Source organism: Coffea arabica, chromosome 1c, assembly GCF_036785885.1.
Source record: "Coffea arabica cultivar ET-39 chromosome 1c, Coffea Arabica ET-39 HiFi, whole genome shotgun sequence".
Classification (NCBI taxonomy): domain Eukaryota; kingdom Viridiplantae; phylum Streptophyta; class Magnoliopsida; order Gentianales; family Rubiaceae; genus Coffea; species Coffea arabica.
Window position 1 is genome coordinate 52,007,848 of NC_092310.1, and position 25,631 is coordinate 52,033,478.

The 25,631-nt window shown below is 35.3% G+C and overlaps 2 protein-coding genes across 5 annotated transcripts; both read right to left on the bottom strand.

Annotated features, from left to right (window-relative positions):
• Positions 1 to 9,929: 9,929 nt before the first annotated feature.
• LOC113726867 (high-affinity nitrate transporter 2.1-like) lies at positions 9,930 to 12,071 on the bottom strand. The gene is made up of 3 exons (XM_027250812.2): positions 11,167 to 12,071; positions 10,938 to 11,053; positions 9,930 to 10,822 (listed from the first exon to the last, which is right to left on the bottom strand). The coding sequence occupies exons 1-3, from the start codon at positions 11,974 to 11,976 to the stop codon at positions 10,156 to 10,158; spliced, it is 1,593 nt and encodes a 530-aa protein (XP_027106613.2). The 5' UTR covers positions 11,977 to 12,071; the 3' UTR covers positions 9,930 to 10,155.
• A 5,354-nt stretch (positions 12,072 to 17,425) lies between these two features.
• LOC113727439 (SNF1-related protein kinase regulatory subunit beta-3-like) lies at positions 17,426 to 23,994 on the bottom strand. Of its 4 annotated transcripts, none has more exons than XM_072076799.1 (4): positions 23,859 to 23,994; positions 23,392 to 23,449; positions 18,031 to 18,116; positions 17,426 to 17,958 (listed from the first exon to the last, which is right to left on the bottom strand). In XM_072076799.1, exons 3-4 carry the CDS (start codon positions 18,055 to 18,057, stop codon positions 17,635 to 17,637), a joined length of 351 nt encoding a protein of 116 aa, XP_071932900.1. In that variant the 5' UTR covers positions 18,058 to 18,116; positions 23,392 to 23,449; positions 23,859 to 23,994; the 3' UTR covers positions 17,426 to 17,634. The 4 variants fall into 4 exon arrangements, with proteins under 4 accessions (XP_071932900.1, XP_071932895.1, XP_071932892.1 ...); XM_072076794.1 differs by having other exon boundaries at positions 18,031 to 18,129; positions 23,859 to 23,993; XM_072076791.1 differs by having other exon boundaries at positions 23,387 to 23,449; positions 23,859 to 23,993.
• Positions 23,995 to 25,631: the final 1,637 nt, after the last annotated feature.

Here is a 25,631-nt window from a genome sequence, read left to right on the forward strand (position 1 = left end):
ACATGAAGAAGTTTATACTACGAGACTATCCTCAAGTCACTATCATATCTAATATCTCAAGTCAACCAAATGTACGGTGGCTACGGTACCGTACATTTGGCTTGGTGCAAAGAAATTGGCAAAAATGTTTTGTTTTTTCCCCCTCCCTCTCTCTCTCTAGGTAAAGCAATAAATAAAGATAAACCACCTACTGAAATTACAAAGTCGACTAATTTAAATACAATCCTTTTTTTTTTTTTTTTGTAAGCGGGAGGACTCGAACCCGAGACCTCTTGCTTACACTCCCTCCCCCCATACCACCCAACCCAACCCTCCCCCAAATTTAAATACAATCTGTTTATTCCTCGAAAAAATATTTTACATATCACACTCTTAATATGTAACATATAATAACATAGGATTTCCAATTTCCAAATGGGAGTTCAATTTTTGACAGTTTTGTCCCTACAATTTGAAAAAAAGAAAGGGCAAATTACACTTTACCCCGCTGTAAATTAGTATTTTTTTTGTACATAACCCTCCATGATTTCAAAACTATACATAGCCCCCTCATGGTTTGGGTTAAAGTGTCAAAGTAACGGAATATAAAGTTGAAAATTATTTATTAACCAGAGGGAAAGGTTATGTGTATATTTTAAAAACTATAAGGGGGTTATATGGTAAAGCATTAAACTGTAAGGGGGTTATATGGTAAAATATAAAACCATACGGGGTTAGTGCGTCATTTATATTATGTTTGTATATTTTGGTCACTTTAACCATTTTAATTTTTAAATAAGGGTAATTTTGATATTTTTAAAGATTCCATTACGAATGATCATTTTCGTCACTTTAGTCCAAACTATGAAGGGGTTATGTATGATTTTTAAAACTATAGGGGGGTTATGTTCAAAAAAATAAATCATAGGGGGTAAAATGTAATTTGCCCAAAAAAAGTATTAGGGAATCTTGATATTAGTAAGACGAAATTTTTATATAGATTTATATTTCAAAATAATTAATCTAAATATTTACAAGTAATATGCAACCTAAAAGCTTTAAAAACGCCTAGAGCAAATTCTCACAAATTTGAGGTAGGATAAAATATATAATTATATCTGGTGTTGAAATTTTCAATCCAGGATGTGTACATATCTCACCTATTGCCACGATGATTAAATGCGTGTATGACTTGTACATATTTCAAATGAATTAAAGATTTATCAATTTGTCAAAGGTAAGTGGGTACAATATTGAAAAAAAAAAGAAGTAAAATTATCGTTGCAAAATTTAAAGTAACTAATTTTCAAACTCTTTTAGTTACGAAATTCTGCAGGTACAATATTGACTTTTTATTATGGCGCACGTCATGATCAACACGTCATATTATATCAGAGAATTGATAGTTAATCTAATCTGAGTGCTAATGGATTTGGATTGAATTCGTATTCCATCATATTTGGATTTTGGATCAGATTTGGATCGGCAGCTTGGGGGACTGGTGGTCTGCGTGGTTGATTTTTATCTAGTTTGATCCGATTCATGTAATTATAATAATTTTTGTTATAATTTTGGTGTAATCATGATTTTTTACTCTAATTTAATTGTATGGATTGACAAATTCATGTTTATATCAAAATTATAGCATTGTTTAATAAATTTATATGGTAAGAATTTATATTGTAAGAATTTATTGTAAGAATTTATATTGTAAGAATTTATATAATCTGATAATAAATAATTCAACGGAAGAGCCCTTGATCCCAACTTACATTGCCAACTTGTCTATTGATGTGGGATTATGCAAAATTTTTTTTTTTTCGTTTTCTTTTTTCTTTTATCAGTATTAGATTATGCAACCTTGAGAACGGCTTTCCACATCTTTAGCATTTTGATTTTTATTTATAGATAGTTACAAGGACATTTTTTTGTGAAACGTTAACATTCTATATCTACATTTATATTTACTCTTATTTTATAGGGGAAGGGGACAGGTTCAATGGAGTCATTAGAAATTTAAAGGGACTAAATCACCTCTGGACGAGACAGTGCACCAAAACACCCCTAATTTGAGAAGTTAGAAATTCCTAACATTTAATGTTGACAATCGGATTTGATCCCCCAATCAAACGTTGGCCAAAAAGTGTAATTTTGTTCAGTATTTTTTTGGCAGGAAAAATCAGTAAAAAAAAAAAAGATAAAAGAGGAAAGAGGAAACAGAGAAGGAAACTATTCAAAATGGAATAATAAACCTTGATTTAACTTGGGTTTCCTTTTTTTTTTTTTTTGGGCTGGTAAAATGCAGAATAACTTTATTAATCATGAAAATATGTGGAACAAGTGCAGAGCTATCAAAAGACGAGAAGGGTCTCCACAAACAACTAGTACTTCTCCTGAAAGTTAAGAATTTCTGGCAATTTAGATGCACATTACTGCCCATAATTCCTGAATAATAATGTATATACTTTTGCTTCTATTTACATAAAAGGGTTTATCTGTTAGTATCCGTTATGGTGATTGACCGTAATTCCTTTTACTGTAATTTTTCAATCCTTTGTGACTTTTAAAGTCCACAAACAATTTATCTTTTGATGTCTACAGGCTTGGACTATCCATAACTTGAAAAATTAGGCTTGGACATATTTGTACCCGTCCAAACAGTGTTGTTCCACAAATCAGATGATGTATTACCCAGCCCAAAGATTAGGCAACTGCCAAAGTGATAGGGCTACCAGAGGAAACATACGTGGTTCCACAAATCGGATGATGTATTACCCAGCCCAAAGATGAGGCAACTGCCAAAGTGATAGGGCAACTAGAGGAAACATACGTGGTTTACTCAAGTGTTTTGAAACTCGGATCGGATAAAAATTCGATAAAGTTTAGGGGTCAGAAGTCAATAGATCCAATCGAATTCGACCGGTGTCAAAAATCGGATGATGTTAGCCTGATGTCATTAATATAATTGAATTAAAATTAAAGTATTATGTAAAATGTCTATCCATAGGTTAATATCAAGCAAGGTATATTAGTACATGCTTGATGTTTCAAAATTATTTAACAAAAAAATGCAAAAAAAATAGAATAATCAACTAGTATTTCATATGATTTAATGTCTATTTTATAGTTTAGAATTAATTTTGAAGATTTATTTGAAATACAGCACTTAAATTTAGGACTATCTATAAACTGTAAAATATTTCTAAGTATGTCAATAGTTTTGAGATACTTTAGAGGTCAAAACATAGAATTGTTAAAAATTTGAACCCAAAATGAAATTTTCTCGTATTTCTTCTTTGACTCTAAGCCTAAAGCACTCACATTGCCGTCTGGCTCTCTTCCATATTTTTGTTTTGCTTCTATCTTTTCTTCCCCTGCAACTTCTTCTTCTTCCTACTTTTTCTTTCTTTTATTTTTTTTCCATTTTCCGTTCTAGATTTCATAGTGCTAGTATTTTCTCCTCAAACTCACAAAATATTAAATTTTTATCTTATTTTTTTAAATTTCTCTCTTCTTGAACTTTTTTTATACTATTTTATTTCTTTTTCACCTTTTTAATATGAGTGTGATTAGATCTTGTTCAATAAATGCATTTAAGATTAGATATGATGGGATCTTGTTCAAAGGAGGAAGATGGTTTTGCAGGTTTTGAAACGGCTAGTCAAAGAACGAAGATAGGTTTGCAGGTTAGAGTGAAAAGGAAAAAAAAAAAAGGGTAAGCAGAAAAGGAAAATGAAAAACTCCGGTTCTTACCAGTTTCATTGGTTTCTGGTCCAACCCAAATTTTGACTGGATTTGACCGAATTTTAAACAAACGGTTTTTTAGAAACACTCGGACCAGACATCTAGCCGATTTTCAATTCAACCGGTCCGAGTTTGATAACATAGGTTTACTCGTGATCATCGCTCCTAACTCTAGTACTACTTAATATCCTTGGTAAATACAATTCAAGCAAGGATATATGCAACAGTGTAACTCATTGTTTTGAAAATCGGTTCGATTGATCAGACAACCAATCGGTTATAACTCCGGTCCGATTCATACCTCAGGTTGATTGGACTTAAAAACCAGTATGAACCATTTGAATCATGCGAACTGGATTGAACCGTTGAACCAGTTTTTTTTTTGTTTTTGTCTATTAATATATATATATATATATATATATATATATATATATATATATATATATATATATATATATATATATATAAATAGGTTCTCCTAAACCCTAAAGACAAATTATTAAATGCCACATCCACTCACTCTCTTCTTATTTTTTGTCTCTTATCAAGTTTGCATCTCTATTTTCTATTTTCCTGACTTCCTCTAAACTCCAAACTTTTTTTTTTTTAATTTGCAATCTTTAAATTCCAAAAATATGAATTAAAAATTTAAACTCACAATATCTAATTCCCATGAATGTGAATTTTGTATAATTTTAGAATATTGTGGTATTTTTGGGTTGGATTTAAGATTATTTTTTGGTAGATACAATTGAGACTGAAATGAAATTTATTTGTTGCAATTATAATTTAAAATTTTTATTTGTGAAAATCCAAGTTCTTTGAAAATATTAAACTTTTCATCTTAAAAAGTTTTAAATTAGTCCATTAGATGTCTTATTTTGTACATATATATTTATATAAATTATTTTTTAAAAAACTTATTGAACCAGAGTTGAACCGATCCAACTAGTTGACCCTTGATCTGAACACTTCACCGGTTTAATTAACGGTCCGAGTTTCAAAACATTGATGAAGCTTCTGTAATCTGCAGGTAAGTTTCTCTTTTAATCTCCTGAACATACTAGTTTGGCTTTCCTCTGGCATAACTCTAAGAATAGTGTAAATGTTACCATTGACTTGTGTATCTATTCTGGTCACCGCCCGTTTATACTCCCCCCCCCCCCCCACCTCTTCTTTTCCTCTGAATTCAATTCCACTCATTTTGCATGTTATAGAATAACCAGCTTTTTTCTATTAGCATTACAAATAAAACAGAAGCTGAATACTGCCCTTTGTCGAGGACCATAGACTGATCAGAGCCCTTTGCCCCGTAGACTTATCAGAGAACCGGGGCTGATTCAATTTCAATTTCAACTATCATCAAGAACTACCAAGAATCATCTAGAAATGAATTAAAAATGGATTTTCTGTGCTTCATTTGGATACTTATTTTATACTCTTGTGCAATGCGTATTGCCAAGGGGTCGAAACTCTGCAATTCTTTTGGAATGCCAGCCTCAGAAGTTGCTGCTTGCCGCGTAACATTGGCCCAAACAGCCTCGAGGTATCGAGGAGGTGAGTAGGCTTGAAACCTCCTACGTTTGATATAAACTATAAACTCTTGGCTTGCCTGAATGATTTTTTTAATGAAGAAAAATCATTTCTTTGCCAGTTGTTAAGCCCTTCAAGCGCCAGACTTGTAGCAATAACTCAGGTATATAATGTCATCTCTCCAAGAACTCTGGATATAACTTCAAATAAACCAGTCATGCATCTTATTTTAATAGTTTCTGATTAATCACAAAAAGTCAACTCCTACTCTCGGATATATAATTGAGAACCTTGAAATATTCTACTTTATTTTCTCCACCTGTATTCGATTGCCATTTCAGCAGCACATATTATTAGTTTAGTTTATTGAGGTAAACCAAACTGCGTAAACTTGAGATTTAATATCTGAAAGATTCCAGGATTGAATATTCACATGATTCTGACAATTTCGGAAGCAAACCAGATTCCTTCATGCAGACATCTCCAATTGACACATCATGCCATTACAAACAAGTAGTAACAGTAGTAATTTCTAGCTTGCTCGAGGGAGTATATGGATAAGGACACAATTTTTACTCATGATGAGTCATGACTTCTTGTTGTTTTTGAGTTTAGACATGAGTTCTCTTCCCAGTCTTTGAGAAAATCTAATCAGTAAACAACTTTTATGTAGAACATATTGTTAGGTTCATGAGTAAAGAGTTGTGTCTCACATTGATCCGAGAGATGGAAAAAAAGCGGTTAATATATAAGTAAGGGACCAAAACCTAATAGCTTAAGTTTTTGAATCAGAGTTGAGTTCCTAACTTATACATTGAACTCTTTGGTAGACTTTCTTGAGGTGTTTCTCCCTAACAAATTGGTATCAGAATTTCAAGTTGTGAGACTAGGCTACTCATGGATAAGTGGATTTTTCTAGGAGTTAGATCAGTAAAAATTCTCTTCTTGATGGTGGACCAAAGTGCCAAGGAATTTGGTTGGTATTGGACCAGGTGCACCATGAATTTAGCAGGGGTTTGGTTGATGTTAGACCAAAGGGCCAAGGGTTGGCAGGGGTCCAGAATGCAATTTGAATGTTGAAGAAGAATGGGTCCATATTTGGGAGAAGAGGTGAACTTAGTGATAAAGGTGGGCTTGCATTGAGTATTAAAGTAGGTTTGAAGAAGGACTTGTAAAATTTGGGTTTAATGTGGGGGAGATTTGTTAGGTTCATGAGTAAAGAGTTGCGTTCCACATTGGTCCGAGAAATGGAGAAAAAACGGTTAATATATAAGTAAACATCCAAGACCTAATAGCTTAAGCTTTTGGGTCAGAGTTAGGTTCCTGACTTACATATTAGGTTCGTTGGTGGACTCTCTCGAGCTTTTTCTCCTTGACATATATAACATTTTTTTCCCACCATATATGCAATGGATTTAAATCGGTTGTCTGTTACAAGAACTGTATTATTAACACAATGAGATAGATCATAGATGAAGCGAAGATGCAGAAACAGTCACACAATCCTGGTAATTCTATGGTTTTACTAGTACAGATTCTAGTACTCCTGATAGTGATACATTTGATCCTGTTCTAAATGTTGGATGGTGTTGAATTCGGGGGAGTTGGTGAGGGTGCAACAGTCAACACGTCTCCCACGCTCAGATTTGCTATTTTCTGCAAACTTGAGACTGTTTTTGTGCATGCCTTTCTTTTTCTCTTCCTCAGTCCATTCGGATCCATAATAATGGGAATGATAAGAAAGGCACGTCCATATCTTGGCCCTAACAAGCCACAAACTGCAGCCATGCAAAGCCTGGACAAAATGCTTCCAGAAACAGAAGCAACTCCGGCATTACCGATATCTTGTTTTGTCAAGGTTATCCCGGATGATTGGAACAAGAGAGCTGCTGCAAAGGTTGAGAAGAAACAAGTGAAGAAAGAGATCCAAGAAAGGTGAAAGGTTCTCATGTGGGGGTTGGCAAAAGAAAAGAACTTGAATACTTTGGCCTTATGCTCGGAATCAATTGGCAAATGAAACTTTGCAGTTGTATCAGTCGGGACATCTGATGAAGCAACAGAAAAGGCAAAAGTTTGTTCTTTGCCAGTTACTCCATGCATAGAGCTGCCTGGAGAACCTTCAATATCTGCCATTTCTTACTGAAAATACTAGACTAGAAGTATGGTGACAAATGTTAAGAAGTACTATATGTTAATTACTGCCTTTCTTCTTGCTGATATTTGGGAAAGCAGCGTTTCTATTTGTACCGATTAAGCAGAAAGTACTTTTTGATGATTCTTATTAGGACCTTTAAGTTTAACAATTTTACAAGCCCTAATTCAACTTAAAAGGGCTGTATGGCAATAATGAAGGTCTAGTAATTGACCATGGAGTAGCTGCGACCTGTGAAGATACAACTGTCTATTAAGTTTTCTAATTTGATTCTCTAGTCCTCTCCTCTCTTCTTTTTCCTTTGGAAGGTTTAGAGTCTCCCCTTGAATTCAAAGAAAAAACAAAAGGATGTGCAAAAGAAAAAATAATTGATCTAAAAATTTTCTCTGTTAAAAGTATTTAGCCTATAGATATTTACTGAGCACAGTAATATTTTTTTGGTATTGAAATTAACAAATGCGAAAGAAAAACACATAACAATTTCATAGTCTCATCAGTTACCTCAAAGGATGGGATCACGGGATCCATTAACCCTTCGAAAGCATCTCATCAAACTATTGAATCATCAAAATGAAGTTCTGCCGCGTACCATTTTGACTGCCTTAGCCAACTTTAAGGTTTATGCTAGTTCAACGATGGTAAGTTAAAAAAAGAAAAAGAAAAAGGGATAATAAGTTTATTTCATGGTTGTTGACATATCTGCTTTCACATTAGAATGTTATCCTGCTTATACGAAATCTATGTCTGTTCTCTCATACACCTGGAGGAATTGGATTTTCTTTTGAGAAAAAAGTTGTTGAATGAATTTGTTATTAGTGAACTTTATTTATCAATGATAGGTGTTTACAAATTGTTATTCTTTTTTTTTTTTTTTTGGAATGGGGTACTTATCTTCTTTGCTATTTCTTTTTGACAAGGGAATATGCGTGGTAATTGGTTGACTTAGATGTTTCTTGAAACAATATACTCTATCACAATTACCAGGTTTGTCGTTAAACTGAGCATCCCTTAAATCCTCAATCATCTATTTTGACCACTATCTCACTCACAAAAAAAAAAAAAAAAGGACCACTAGAATTTTTTGCATTAAGCATCATAAAACTCAAGTATTCATTTTGATTTGTAAGGATAAACAAATGGTGGTTCATGCCAAACCTTCCACCATCTCAAAAGTTGGTTTTATTTTATTTTTTTTAAGAAAAAGTTATGCAGTTCATAAATGAATTTATATACTGCAATTGTAGTTTCAATTAACATGCTCATCGAAAAATTTGCTTGAGCCTGTTTTGGGACTTAAATTAGCAGTAGAGTGGTTTATAAAACTAATCACGATCCTTCACTGAGTATCATTTTCTCCGTTCGCTCTAAAGTCTGCATGCTATAGACTATGGTACTAATAGTGCTACACTTTTCCGCGTACCAAGTCAATAATAGTTGTTGGCCTATCCTATTTACAAGAAGCCGATCCTCAATGCAGATTTCGACCAAAAAAGAAACTAGGAAGCTGCCGTGTTGTATATGATCTAAAATTGTTGATCATAATTGTACCACATGATGTCTAACCTCACACATTTATCTATGCTTTTGTATAATTGTTGATCATAATTATATTACTGGATTTTTTTGCTGCTATATATGTACAACTGTAAATATATATACATGTATTTGAAATATTTTGAGTTGTTTTTCCAATTATTCACGTTTCAGGTTGAGACACAAAAAGTGCTTTTTGATGATTTTCATTAGAACCTTTACACTGTCATGAATCTAACGGTGATAGTGTACACACTGTCAGTGTATATAAGATTTATTCTTAAGTTTAACAATTTTACAAGCCCTAATCCAACTCAGAACGGCTGTATGGCAATAATGAAGGTCTAGTAATTGATCATGGAGTAGCTGCGACCTGTGAAGATAAAGTGTCTATTAAGTTTTCTAATTTGATTCTCTAGTCCCCTCCTTTCTTCTTTTTCCTTAGGAAGGTTTGGAGTCTCCCCTTGAATTTAAAAAAAAAAAAAAAAAAGGGATGTGCAAAAGAAAAAATAATTGATCTAAAAATTTTCTCTGTTAAAAGTATTTAGTAAAACTAGTAGGTAATTGACGGAGATATAATTAAGTGATTTAGTGCATTGTGTAGTGCTGGTTGAGTGGGTCATATCTCAACGATACAGAGGAGGCGAGCATGTATACATTTCCGGCCGCTTAAGGAGAAGAAGCTCACATTTCCGTTTAGTTCCATAAATTAAGTAGTAGTTAAATCAGTGGAAGGATCCTACATTAGAACGTGTATACAAACTACTTAGTCAAACCAATTGCAAACTCTTTGGTTAGTATTAAGAAAAAAAAGTAAGAATTTTGATTAGACTAATTAGGTTCCCACTTGTTCTTTCTCAAGAACTATCAAAAGGGGCCCCTTTTCTTGCATCAACATGTAGTAAGAAACAACAATTTGGAGGTAAAAAATGAGCTGATTTGTTCAAGTTACTTGTATAGTAATCAAGGGATTACGTACGAAAGCATGTGTCTTGCAATTTATAGGTAGATGTCTTGTTATTTCTGAAATGATGACAGATGCACAATACTCTTGACAATATAAAATTGTCAAGTTTGTGTAGTTGGGTCGATACATTGGAAAGATAGTAAAACCCCGAGTCAGCTATAGGTGTAAGCATCCTTAAATTACCCCACACCAATGTATGGTTCGAGGTGTCCGCCTGCATCTAAGTACTATTTAATATAGTAACTGATTAAACATGGTTTGGGGTTGAATTTGGTGGAGTTGGTGCTGAGGCAACACGCCTTCCCCTCTCTGATCTGCTATTTTCAGCAAATTTGAGGCTCCCTTGATGCATCCCCTTCTGCTTTTCCTCCTCAGTATATTCAGAAGAATAATAATGTTCTTCAGATCCCTTGACCACATCTTTTGATGGAGGCAAAAACATGCTTCCCCATTGTGGAAAATGGACTAATGTCACCGGAAGAGTGCAACATACTATCATTATCCCCATGTAGGATAGACCTTGTGATGTGGTGTATTTTGAGGTTGTGAAAAATATCAGCTGCGTCAATCCAGAGCCGAAGTTGCCACCGGCTCCAGTCATTCCTGATATTATGCCCAATGATCTTCTGGAGATGAAGGGAATGATTCCAAAAGTAGCACCACAGGCGGCCTGTGCTCCTACAGAGAAGAGGATCATCATTGTGACGGCAATAGGAAGCGAATTAGCCCGTCCGAGGAGGATGCAGAAAACCCCACCCAGAGTTTGTAGAATCCAAAGCACCCATAACCTTCCCCTCATCCCAAACTTTCTTGCTGCAAAGTCTGAAGAAAATCCACCGAATGGACGAGCAACAATGTTAGCTAAGCCGAATGTGGCCGCGATTACACCAGCAGTGTGAAGCTTGAGATCAAACCTGTTAGGAATCATCCATATATAAATCAAATTTTATTTCAAAAGTTCTCGCATATTATACCAGACAGATTGTGGGATTTTAAAAAAGACAAAAAAAAAAAAAAAAAACTACTTACCTATCATAGAAGTATTCTGCAACTACATTATCAGTTGACAATTCAACTCCCATTGAATAGCCATAAAGGAGCGCAAAAATCCAGGTTCTGTAGTTTGTTACAGCATACCACATCACCTGCGTTACGAAATTACAATTTTACAATTAGTCAACCTGTAGACAAATTAATTCACATAAAACTACATAGGTAAGTAAGAATAATATTTAATCAGTATGCTGCATTAACTGACCCTGGCAAACTTGTCTTTCCTGACTTCACCCTTCTTTTGTAAAGAACCAAGATTCCCATCAGGCAAGTCTTGTCCAAGAGTCAGGACCAAAATCCCCATGATTACATGACACCAGCCAGGAATGAAGAAGGCAATCCTCCAGGCAGTAAAGGGAGTAGATCCTGTTTTCCTGATGACATCATACAGCAGGGGCATTATAAGCTGAGTTGCGCCGCCTCCCATATTACCCCAACCGGCTGCTGTTCCATTCGCCAGGCCTATAATCTTACTGTTAAACATCGTGCTCATCCAATATTGGCACGACACAAAAGTAGCCAACGAGAATCCAATCATGAACCGGACCGCAATGTAACCCCCAGCATCTGAGACAAATGACATGCAAAATACAGTTGGAGCTGATAACATGATGAGAAATGCACAGCCGTATCGCGGCCCGAGCAAGTCGCAGATTGCACCCATGCAAAGCCTGGAAAGAATACTTCCAGAAACGGAAGCAACTCCAGCGTTACCGATATCCTGTTTGGTTAAATTCAGGTTGTCCCGGATGATGGGAACAAGAGGGGCTGCTGCGAATGTGGAGACAAAGCAAGTGAAGAACGAAATCCAGGAGAGATGGAAGGTTCTCATGTGAGGATTGGCGAAAGAAAGGAGCTTGAACACTTTCGCCTTGTGCTCAGAATCCACCGGCAGGTCAAATTTTGCTGTTGTATCAGTTGGGGCCATTGGGGATGCAACTGAGAAAGCAAGGACTGGTTCCCTGCCCGTCACTCCATGCATGGAGCTTCCTGGAGAACCTTCAATGTCGCCCATATTTTTGTCTTGAAGAAAGAACTAAGAACTGATTATAGGCTGCAAATATGGCGTATGGTTAGCTAACAGACAAAGAGAAGAGTCTTTTTGCCTTGTTGTTATGTTGCTGTGGGAAGAAGTCATACATATGGGGCTTATATAGTGGTAGGAGTTTGACATTTTTCATGGCCTCCATGAGCTTATGGAGATTCCCAATGGCTACTTTGAAAATTGGAGATTAAATAATAGGATTCCATTTCGCCACATCCATTCTAATGAACAGTATCAGTCTCATCGTATATCCCAAAGGATCCATTCTTGTGAAGTGCCGCAACTACCTTTTTGTTTCCTTGAATTAATGCAGTTTAGGATTGAATTTTTCTTTAGAAACCATTTCGCTGAGAATAGTAGTAAAATTATGCGTTGAGTTTCAGCATACATATGGAGATATATTGGGGGAGGGTAGGGTTAGGACTTCCAAAGGTAAGGTGAGAAGGGTTACTATAAGTCAAAAATTTTGGATTCAAATTCTCTCTCATAAATAAAAAAAATGTATTTAATCGGTCTTCATTTTCTCAAGAAAACGAATTCAATGATTCTGCATGCATGCGCTAGTAGTAACTAGTAGTATATGTTTCAATAAACTTGAACATAAAAACTAGTAAAATATTGGAGAGTTTTTTCAAAAATGGTTTTTTGTTTGTAGAGTTACTGTGGATTCTAAACTCCAAAAACACCCTCAAATACATTAAAAATAAAATAAATCCTCACCCTCTTATACTTTTTTCCATACACCACCACCATCCACCATTGCCGGCATTCAACCATCGATCAATGCCCGCAGCTGCCATTCTCCCTAATTATTAGAAGGACATGATGAGATTCTTGAAATCCAGATGTACGCAGCTGGCTGGGATGGTGGCAGTGTTTGTTTTTCATATTTCCACAAAACAAAACAAAAAATACCACAAAACTATTTTTGCTTTTGACCCATAATAAGAAACAATAATATCAAGTGCCTCCATCCATTTCCCTCCTAGCTAGCAACTTGCAAGTCAATTTGCCGCTGGGGTTATGAATCATACAACTTTGGAAATGATTATGATTACTTCAGCAACGCACTTTAAGCATTATTAAGCCAAAAAAAAAAAAAAAAATTTCTCTCCCAGGCCAATCAAAAAATGCACACTCAAATTACGGCAATTTTGATACTTCATTCATTCTAGCACTTTGCTCCGGGGAAGTTTTATTAGATTCTAAATCTCTGAATCTGTTGGATTTTGGATAAATCACTGGACTTAATTATCATCCTTTCATTTCTTTATTTATTACATGTATATATTTTTTTTACATTCTTTGAAGGCATAGACAGACAGACATTACATTGCAAGAAGTGATGATTTCCTGCAGGGTTCGAGTTCATAAATTCCTCCTTTTTTTTTTTTTGGAGAACTAGAACAAAGTAGAAGAGAAACAAAACGTCCATGGGCAAGTCAATTATCACGAAATAGGCTATAAAGTGCAAGACTTTTCGAGCACAACATCAATTAATGAATGTAGAATGAAATTTAATGGTTTTATCCGACGTCATTAATTGTGCCACTGTATATATATATATCTTTTCAAAGGTCAGATGAAGGAAGTTTGCTTATTATTGTAGCAATTTTGTGTTGTTGACATCATGTTAGGTTGCCGGGTTGATGCAGACATAAATCATATCAAATGTGTTTCCTTAACCTTTCACAACCCTTTGGAGGTTTTCAATTGTATTAATTATTAACTTAAAAATTGCTCAGAAGCGACTCAAAATGCGGTTGTGATTGTCTGGAAAACTGTAGGGGCAAAGAGACTGAAAAAGGTGTGTCAGTTGATTTTTTTTGCGTCTCACAAATTATATGAGTTTTGGGTTTCGGCCTTTCACACTTTTGGGATTCAAATCAAAATGTTCAAACTCAATTTACAATTTTATATTATTAGTTTTTGGGCTCAAATCGAGGTCGGTCCAAACTTATAATTAAATACATGTTATATATAATATATATTTTATGATTATGAATTACTATATATTTATATATAAATTATTAAAATTTTATGTAATAATATGTATAATTATAAGCTATAGACATTAGTATATATACAATTATACTCGTACATGAACCCAATTAAAACTTAAACTCAATAGACTTTTTTTGAGTTGAACGGTCCAACGCCATTGACAGCCCTATCAATTACACTTAAAGATGAACATGTTATCCACTTGAGCTTAATATATAAACTCTTCACAGCATATGATTATTGTATAAAATTTCTCCACAAAGTCCCTTCAGTTACCAAGTATAAAGAGGGACTTTTAATTGAATTTGTTCTTTTTTTTTTGTAATTTTCTCTTGGACTATGGAAAAGATCGGATTTCTTAGTTAATTTTTATATCTTGGCTCTGGCTTGTTGATAGTTATGCTTCAAAAATGATATTTGGGTGACGTTCATAAAATTATATACTACATATTATTCGATATTGTCTATAAAAAGCTTTGTTTATGTTCGTCAAATACTCGAGGAATCTTGTGCAAATAATCTTCTTGAGAGAAAAAGTTTGAATGATCCTAACTTTCAACAAATGTGCACCCCCCAAAAAGAAAAAAGGATATGTAGAGTAATTTTGAAGGCTAATGATCACAATCAAAGTTCTCTTTCCCTGGTTCAGAGTCCACAGGCAGATCAAATTTTGCTGTTGTATCAGTTGGCACAATCGGTGATGCCACTGAGAGAGAAAGAACTCTCTCTTTGCCTGTAACCCCATGCTTTGAACTTCCTGGTGATCCTTCTATATCAGCCATTCTTCTTGTAGCCCAATAAAATCTGCTAAGCGGAATAAAAGAGTGCGAAGGAAAGATTGATCATCTGGGTATGTTCGTGCACTTCTTGGGATCTTTGGGTGGATAATATGTTCTTTTCATATAGGATAAAGGCGTTGACATTATACAAGTGTTACAAGATTCTATAATATACACTGAATATTCAACTAATTGATGGCATCTGATTCTGAATAGGATTAGCCTTATCCCAAAAGGACCATTAATTTTTTAATTCCCACAGGTGCTTAGGATCTTCGGCATAGCTTAATCTGTTACCATTTCTAAACACCCTCCTTCATAATGACAATCGTATTCCACCAAAATCTGTTATTTCAATAACGAGTACGATTTGAGGGATTTTGACGATTGACTTGTATAATCAACATATCAACTTGTTGAAACACCTTTGACGACTGCAAAAAGTAGCAATCTTCCTTCATATGGTAAGTTTCACCTCAAGGCTAACTACTAACACTTGTTTCTTTGCTACTTTAACCTTTTTCTGAAACATTTTTCATTATTTCTCAGTTTAATTTGCAACTAGAACTTGCTCTTGTTAATCAAATGAGTTGGAATCAAAGACTAAGAAGTAACAGCCAAATTTGTTCACTAGCACAATATTTTACAGCATCCACCTATTGTAGACGGATTCCTAAAACGATAATATTGTTTATACCTCAATAATGTGCAGCATATTAATTACAAAAATCAAGGGTCAAATGAGTTGTATAGAATCAGCTATTTCTCTGACCATTTCCTGTGTACGGAAATAATGAATATATTATCTGAGAGAAGAGTGTGTTCCTTGGAAGTCTTGAATCTTTTGGGATGTGTAATTTTAAGGTCAACTGATAAACTTATCATCAAACATACATGTTGGCTGCTTATCATCCTTCTGTGCGGGAAGGTAGATGTAGACATAACCTAGTAGATGTACCCTTTCGTAAAATCTGGGAGTTCTTCAGGAGTATATAAATTTGAGAATTTGGTCTGATTGGAGATGAAGAAGTTTGAGTCAGTCATGATGACATGTTTACATTATTGTTTACGTTGTTGCTAGGGGCTGGGAACTGCGTAAAGACTTCCATGCATGATCCTTATGTCCTTGTGCATATACTTGCTCTTATCTGAAGATAAGAATGAAAAAAAAAAACACATATCTACAGAACATTATTATTATTCTTTGGCCGAATCATTGCTCTATTATGCTCTATTATCATAGAAAGGCTATAATGTTCAATTAATAATGGCCATAATATTGGTATTAGTCTACCACCTTGAATCGGGGAAAAAAAAGCCATAAAAAACCAGAGCAGGATACTTGGATGGCTTTCTCTCTTTCTTTGTTTTTCCTTTCTTCACATTATTCTTTCTATTCCTTTTTCTTCATTTACAGAAAAAAAAAAAAAGAATCCCTTTAAGTCCCTGTTTTTACCCGGTGAGCATGGCATCATGTCGGCAAAATAACCGTGAAAATGCTTAATCATTTTTTCTTCACAAGTCATTTGTATACATCATGTATGTATTCAGGGTCTTAGAAAATTTCATGGTGTTTTCTGCAGACCGAATCCCCTAGAGACACACTGAAAAATTTTCTGTTTCAGGTAAAGCAGAGTTACCGAAAATTATACAACGGAGATTAGTACGTACGTTAACTTAATTTCTTCCCATTTTTGGATTGTTTGATATGCAAAAATTCCTTCAGGACTCGATTTACTTACACAGAGATGGGCAATCTTCTCTCTTTACCCAGTAAACAATGGTCTATGCTGCATTGCCGGAATCATGGTAATTCGACTAAAAGTTCATATACAATGCCAAAATCCTGAGGATACATGTTCCTAATCCAATTCGAGAAAGCTGGAGAGGACAAATTTAAGCATTCGAACTTATAGATGCCATGCAGCTAACAGCATTAAACTCTGCTTTCTTAAATTGGAGCTATTATCTTTACAATCCAATACAAAAAGTCTCCAAGAATTTGCTGCCAATTCTATTCAAAACAGAAATACGTCTCCAGCATATGGCAGCAAACACTCTCTGTTTTTTGAGAGAACTTTGCATTGATTAAGTTTGTCATTCCACCACCACATCCACACTCAGGTACTCCCGTTGACTTATCTGTTTTCTCCACAATCATTGCACGACTTCATCCCAGCTTTTGTCAAGATTGAATCGACACGTACTTGCCTCTTATCCACTTCCTCTCGTAGCATTGACAATTTTCAGAGCACACGTAAACCTCGTGGATGACTAATAGCCATGCTGGATCAGTTGAAGAAATATAAGAAAGGGATGATCAATAAATAACATCTCCATCAGTTTTTAAGTTTATTGCCTGTTATAGTCTTGACATATCAGTGGTCACTAGAATCAGAGGATCCCAATTGACGGCAATTACAGTTGCAGCAGATATCCTTTCCTTCGGCTTAATTCCGACCAATGCAGCAGAGACCCTTCTGCTCAATTATTTATGGCGGCTGATATCAAGAGACTGTCACACTTTAGGAGAAATATTTTCAGTTTGCATCTAACAGGTTTGCATGCTCATCAACAAAAGAAGACTTTTCTAACGCCCCAGTTAGAAGTACATCTGTAGTTTTCTAGAACCAAACTAAAGAGTAAAATGCTTCACCTACATTAATCTAGGCCAAAATTACATAGTATTTTAGAAATCATAACAATTCAAGTTCCAAAGAAATCATCCTATGTTTACCAGCACCTCTGAGGGAATAAAATATTGCTGCTAATTTTTCACTTATCTATCTATCAATCACAATATGGAGAAACGTGCCTCCACAACAGTTTGTACATTAAGGAAGTCTTAAGTGCTCCCACTTCCCCTTCTTTGAACTGGTTTATAAAGCACGACTGTGACAAATTTAGAGCGAAAGCGATGGGTGACCCCAAGTGCAACCACAGAGCGAGGACTCTCCCTGTTCTGTAGGTAAAGATGGTTCAGGGTAACATTCTGTGGCAGCGGAAGGGACACAGAAGGATCTCTAGTTGGTGGGCAGTTAAGCATGGTCTGTTGCAGATGAGGGGGGACGAAAGGTGGTTCCCGTCCCTCATCTTCATTCCCAGGGTACACGTTGTTGTAACTTGAATCAGGGGACCTTGGAACCTCAAATCCTACAACAGTTGCATCCTGCGCAGCAAGTAAACGTTTAGGAACGGAAGGTTTAATCAAAACATTCACTGACCAAGTTTTTGAGCTTACTTGATCATCACGGCATGGGTGGCTCATTCTCAGAAATGGAGATGCAAACAGGAACAAAAACAAATTTGCCAGCAAATGTAGCTTGCCTGAATGAAGAACCTTGAACAGATTAATTTCTAGTGTCAGCATTGTGGAAATGTTTCATAAAAAGCACATATCAAGTACTCAATCCAGATATACAAACAACGTGGCATAACCTCATTTAAACTGAACTGGAATCAGATTTTGCCACAGACATCTACATTTATGTGTTAGTTCATGTCTGCTCAGAAAGTAGAACTGGTTTAGTTCAACACAAAAACAGATAGAACAGTAGTACAACTGTACAACCAAGACATTTGGAGGTTCTTTGCATCCCTTTGCAAGTGTAAGGTAAATACGAAACTACAAGGCAAGTAGAAGCTTTTCACAAAATTAAAGCTATTATTCCTTAAAACAAGGCAACCAAATACTCAGGTATCTGGATGCATCTGAAAATTCCAGCTTCGACCGCAACAAAAAATGCAAGTAATTGCACACATGCTCCATTTACCAGAATGAGATTATCTTATCCTTCTAGAAGAGGATAATATAAAGTTCAAGAGAAAAAATAAAGGCAACAAACAAGTCTATAACAAAATTCCTACCGAAAATTTTAGCTTAATCCCAGACCATTCCAATGGGGTGATTTGGTCTAGACCTGGACATTGACAAGCTTATCATACGCCTTCATTTTACCATTTGTTTCAAGCCTTAGACCACCAAGCTGCCTATTTATAGCAACCATTTGAGCTCGCCTTAATATCACTCAGACTAGAAGTTCTTGCCAAGCTTCTAGCCCCTTATTGTCATGTTTGTTGTTAACTGCAAGCCATCCTACATATTGGTACCCACTAGAAGAAAAGGAATGAAATTTTCTTTGGCAGGTCTCAAAGCACACAACAGATTCTAAAAGCCCAGTGCTGGACGTCAAGAACCCTAGACAGAGATCAGAAAAAGATAACCAAGTTCTGCAGTCATCAGTGGGTACATTATCCTATACAATACTTCCAACTACATAAGTCTTTATATCTAATTGTTGGCCCCTTATTTCCTTATTATTAAGGACAAAATTCCAGTTTAAGAAGCTTCACTTTCTAAAGGAAAACTTACAAAAAATTACAAGAGGAGAAACTCCAGTCTTAGGGTAAGGAATCTTAACTGAACAAATGAAGAACAGAAAACAAAAAATAGAAAAAATAAGAGAATGAAGTGGGGCAGAGAGAAGCCAAAAGAACACTGACAATTAGCTGAATGTAAGGCAATATATCAGCCTTTCCAACCAAATAAGCGACTTTCACAAGGTGCTGCTTTCTACCTTTCACCTCATCTCTAGTCTCTAGAGACACAACTAGAAGCTATATGTTCATATAAAAAGAATTGTTGGTGATATGTGTAATATAGCTTGACTAAGTTCTGGCCTTTTTTGGCTGGCCAAAAGATGTAGTCACTGATGATACAAAAACTAACCAAATTTGTACACAATAATGTAGAAATTTGAAAGTTATTCCCTCCGTTCAGATTAATCACTTTTCAGGTTCTCAACTTTCATGGCAAGTCTAATGATCATGTGGATCAGGGGGCATTTGATAATAAAACTTCCAATGATCATGTGGTCAGGTTGCATTTGGTAATCAAACTTCTATCCTCTAGTCCAAAATATCAACTGAAAAGGATAGTGCATTGAAAGGTGGCTATTATAAAGTACATGAGACAAGTTCTTACCTTTATTAACTTTGATAACAAGAATACACTTTTCAACATCCAAAAATGAAAAGTGTGACATCAACAATTGGCCGTCATAATGCCTTTGATTCTCACAATCCTTATGGCTAAGAGAAAATTCTGAACAGATGGCCAATGTTAAGAAAGAATAGATTTGAAAGAAGTAGTCAGGTGGACTTGAAGATGAAGGAAACTTCTCCAATCTCAATTGCATTTGACACGACCACTGGACATAATCAATGTCATTTTACTTCCTCACTCAGGACAAAGCACTTTCAGACCCAACGATAGAATATCAACAACAGGACAAGCAAGGTGTCTGACAAGAGATAGAGATGCGTGAAAATTGCTATTTCCCATCTCACAACAATAAGTCATTTAGATGAGTTCAAAACTCATATTTTGTTGTTGCATCTGGATCTTTTTTTTTTCGGGGTTGGGGGAGAGGAGGGGGGGGGGGGGGGGGAGGGGTTGTACTCCAATCCAAGATATTGAGATGCACTGCACTTGGGATCCATGTTGCCTACACGTGACATGCCCTTACAGGTTACTGCATCCTGTAGAGGAATGCAGCCCTCCATTACAAAACAAACCAGATCTCAAGCCATACATATCCATTAGTATTCAAACACCAGAATCTTTACCCAAGTTGATTGTAGGAACATTTCAAACATCTTAAAATCCAGACACAAGAGTTATTTTTGAAACCTTTAGAGTTAGTATTAAATATTATTCAATGCCTTGACCAGTACACCTAGGTTTTCTATTAAACTACTGAAATTGAAGGGAGCCACTGTCATGCCAAGGCATTGTGGAAATACAAAAATGAATCTACATCGTTGGCCAGTGTCACACATTTTGCCTCCGCCGACTTGCCAAATTATGTAATGTACATGATCAAGTGACCTCAAGGCACCAACTTATTTAGAGAAAAAGTTGATCTAACCTACCCATACAACTCTCAAAAAATATTGTACTGGGGACAAAAATATCATAGCGCATTCTACTGCATTCAAGAAAAAAGAATCCAGCTTTGCAAATATAAAAAATCCTACATAAGAGATCTTCAAGCTGTCTGATGCAGGTTAGAGCTCGTCAGGTGATATGACAGCATCATTGACATTGATATATTAATTCTAGATGCTCGTCCTAAAATTTCCAACAAGCCAAACATCTGATAATTTTCTTTCGAATGTCAGTAGATTGATGAAATCATGTTTTCTTCCCACAATTTTCACATAGTTAGAACTATCAGCATCTACAAATGCAGGTCACACAAAAGCCCCAGTAATGTTAAATGCCACCCTGTGTTATGTTCATTAGCATGACATATTGTCCTTTACTCTTCTAGTTTTGCAAAGTCCTATGCATAATGAAAAATGTGAGACAGGACAAGCATAACAGAAGCATTTATATTTGGTCCCCTTGTCAGAAAAATGACCAGGTAATAGGAACTAACCAAAAGGATGATAAGTTCCAAGCACTCAAATTTTCCACTTGTGTTAGCCACCTAAAAGCTTGGAAAAAATTAGAAGCATAGCCTATTGGGAGGCCAAACAATGACAAGAACCCAAGTGTCTAAATTTTTTAACCATATAAACTTAACACAATTCCTCAAAATGATTTTATGATCCAAATAGGGAAAAATGTTGAACTCATTTAGCAGTCAATTAATTTAATAAGCTAAAATACAATATTTAGCAGTTCCATTACACTTTGAAATGCCACAACTAATCTTCAAGGCACAAGCTATACAAATAAGACAAGCTCATTTAGCCCATCATAGTCCACTTTCCAAGATGGTCCAACATCATCCGCTACACAATCTTTTCAATTTACAACAGCTGAAAATGTTTATGCAATTAGACAATAGGACCATGTGCTAAACTTGGGTACCCCTCCCATTCCTAATATTTTGAACAGCCTATCCACCTGCAATCAGGAATTGATCTGTGTCTATCTATGAGCACTTTTCAAGTGCCATCATATGACTTAGGTAGGATGACAAAATTAGTCCAGTTCGGAAAGGCTAGATAGAAAGATTTGTGCTGACTTGTACAAATATATATGCAGGTAATCAGACACATGAAAGGCAGTAATAAAGTAATCAATAACCTTACTCGGCTTTCCTATTAAAGTTGCATAGAAAACAGAAGTGTATGATATTCCTCAAAAATCTGTCAGCCAGCCAGCCATTCATATAATGAATACAAAACAATGGACTCCGTGAAAAGCTACATGTGTAACTCACATTTCAAATAAAGATATTCATCTTACATACAGGGCATCAGTTCTTGCAACACCTGGAAGAATTTACTTGATGCAAGTAATGGAATGTGTGTGATTCTTTATGACAGGTGTTTCGCCAAAAGCAAGAAATTGGCACGTATTAATCAATTTGACAAGTCAGAAAATATATCTTGCTAACTTAGAAGAGATTCTCGCCGCATGGTACCACAACTCAGTTTTCATGCAACTCAAAACTGTCCTTGAAAAGAGTATAATAAGCCACTTCCACCTAGATATGCATGTCATTCTAAAACACATGTAGCAGGCTAATATGCATAACCGACAATGCTTTAGAGAAGTTGACCAAGAGAACTAGGGAGACTAGGTACATGGCTTTATTTATATCAGCATTGTGTCAATCAGAATTAGAAGTTAATTAAAGCCATGTCTAGATATATGCTAAAATTGACAAACTAAACATCCAAAAATAATATATAACCAAAGAGTGACAAGCCAAAAATCACACCTAGTGGCAAGAATGGAGACTGGTAAGGATCACTAATACATCGAGTCAATGGTTGACATGGATCCTTGGAATTTTATGTCTTCGAACAAGCAATAAGACTTGTAATATCAAACTTGATAAGTCCTAAAAGCTATCATCCAAAATTAGAAGCAATTCTCTACTTTTCTTGCCACATGGAACCAGAGCTCATTCTCCATGCAGGTTAATAACAGTCCTTGAAAGTACATTACAGATACTTTCACCAACATATGCTTCTAATCATAAAACATGTGCAATGAGCTAATGCAAAGTAACCAAAAATTCTTTAACGATGGTTTACAAGGCTTTGGAATAGTGAACCTAACTGACATCACCATAAAAAACCAAAGAAGTGTTCCTACATTGCTTTAATTATCATTTTCAAATAAGAGAACTTAAACTAGATCAATCTAATCCAAGTCAAGTTAAATGCCAAAGTTGACTACAAAAAAAAGGCCATAAACAATATAATAGCTGAAAATACACCAACTAGAAAGAATTAGAGACTGGTAAGGATCACTAAGATAGCAAGTCATGGTTGACAAGGACTTCAGCATCTCCGTTTTCCTTTCCCTGTTCACAAGCACTTCTAGTAGTTCTTTTCCGCTTCCTAATTTATTCACAGTTAGCAATTCCATCAACCAAATTATTCATTTCCGAGAAAAGGAAGAAAAAAAAAAAGTCCCACCACAACATTTTCAACAAGCACCGAAGACTGAGCAACATCAAAGAACTAAAAATCTCTTTGCATCAGGATATCAACAGTAAAACATTTAAAAAAAAAAAAGAAGGACAACATTATCACCATAAATTTTACTTAGACAAATTAGTACAGCTGACCTTACTAATATCTAGCCGGGCACCTCAGATGTCAGCAGCAGCTTCCCAAAACAATCCTCCTCTCTGAAAAATTGATAACATGGAAGAATCAAGAATCAATTTTGAAACCAATTACGGCAGGTCCAACAACTTATCTGTATAATTCAGGTTACTCTTAATTTTAGCCCATGTAAGATTTCCCAAAACTCATCCAATGAAAACATTCCTCCAACAAAAAAGACCCAAAAAAAGAAAACCTTAAAATCCCTATTAAGTAACAAAAAATTTTTTTTGAGATATGGGCTAGGCGCGACCACGAATTGAAATCACTCAAAAGGTGAAAAGAGGGTGAAGAGTTCAAAATAGAATTCCAAAACAAAACACAACTAACAAAACAAAACAAAAATGCTCAAGTGAAATGGAAGGGAAAAACGGAAAAGAAATTTTTAGTGTAGCTTACATGCAACTATGGGAAAGGAAGTAGCAAAAATACCTTGAAGATTCCGCCGAGAAGAAGAATCATTCATATAGGCATTGGTGTGTGCTTTAATGATATATGAATATATTTTTTAAATGAGGAAAAGGAAATAGAGCAAGTAAGCTGAAATTTATAGGGAAAAAGTCTGGAACTTTGGCAGATGAGAATGTGAAAATGGGCCTGGAAATCAAAACGTACTAACTTAGTTGGACATTTTTGAGATCTGAGGCCTACATTTGTGAACATTTGTATGTATTGGTTTTCTGAAGTGAGGATCTAAGGGCCCAATTTGGATTAACCACTTGGTGGGAGGGATCGACAGAATTGGGAAGACATAAGTTGGCGTATATAGGAGTACAATATTTCACTTTTGGACATTGTTAATGGCACTTTAATTTTTTTTTTTCGCCGTCCCTATAACATTAGTTTTTTTTTGGTCATATTTTATGTAGGAGTAGTTGTTCTTTTTTATTTTGTGATACGAGAGTAGATCAATTTAACTTTTAAGTGCTTATCTATGGAGTGTCTTTTGCAGTAAATAATAAAAGGGAGAGGGTTGGCTTGGACGTTAAGGTAGAAGAGATTATAAGGAAAGGGTCTTGAACACCTTGAATTTAAGATATTTTACTTTAATATAAAAAGAAAAGTAAAATGCCAAAAAATAGTAAATAATGTGAATTTTTTTTCCTTCTGTTGAAGCGATAAAGAGACTAAAAAGAAATTTTTATTTTTTTTTATCTTATTAATTTGAACACAAATACACACGCATGCACAGAATAAAGCAGCTGACTTGTAGATATTGAGTGATATCTGAAATGTAATTTTACATTAAGAAAAGAAAAAAAGAATTCCAAATTTAATTTCTTACTAAAAGAGTAGCTCACTTTTACTACTCTCTCCCTCTATACTCCTTTTTTTTTTCTCTTTTAATATATAAGAGGATCAATCAACAGTGATTTATCGCCTGTTTTCTCCATGACTCGAATCCTTAACCTCTTGATTAGAGACGAAGCGCCTTATCAGCTAATTTGCTTTCGCTGTCACATTGTACGTTGTAGGCTTGCTCACTTTTGCTTCTCATTCCAACAAAAACAAACCCTATTGGGGGATGCTACTGAAATGTAAAAAGTTATACCTATTGATTTAATTGCCAATGTTTTTGCAAGTATGAGTCACAAAGCTGGGTGCAGAGGGTCTTAATTAGCACCTTCTGCCTTGTTATTCCCCAGCTGACTCGACCACTTTGTGCTGTTTCTAATTTTCGTTGCATGATTAGCAGATGGAGATCTTTTACTACTACTTTTCGAGGCGAGGCAAAGGCAATCCTCGAAGAAGTGCTTCCTTCAAACCACTTGTCAAAAAGCCAGTAGATGAGATGCCCAATAACGTACGTATGCGATTTAACACCTTTTGAGGATGAAATGGATTAATTAACTACTCTGGTATTTTATTGTACGAATGGATACTACTAGTTGTGTATAATAAAACAAGATTTATCATCAAAAAGCCAGTAGACTCATTGGTTTCTCAGTACTTTGGAAGAGATCATCATAGAACAAGATGTGCTGTATAAATTTATAATATATAATAACAACTGGTCGCCTTTTGACGATGGGTATGGATATGGATATGGATGAATTCCCATTAGTTTAATTAATTATTGAAACGGATTAAGATCTGCAAATTCTTAATTAAAAAGGTTTGCTTCATTGCTCCACTGCTGGCATCTTGTTCTGTGTGCATTTGCTGTCTCTTCGACTGGCTACGAAAAACATTTTTAAATAGGAA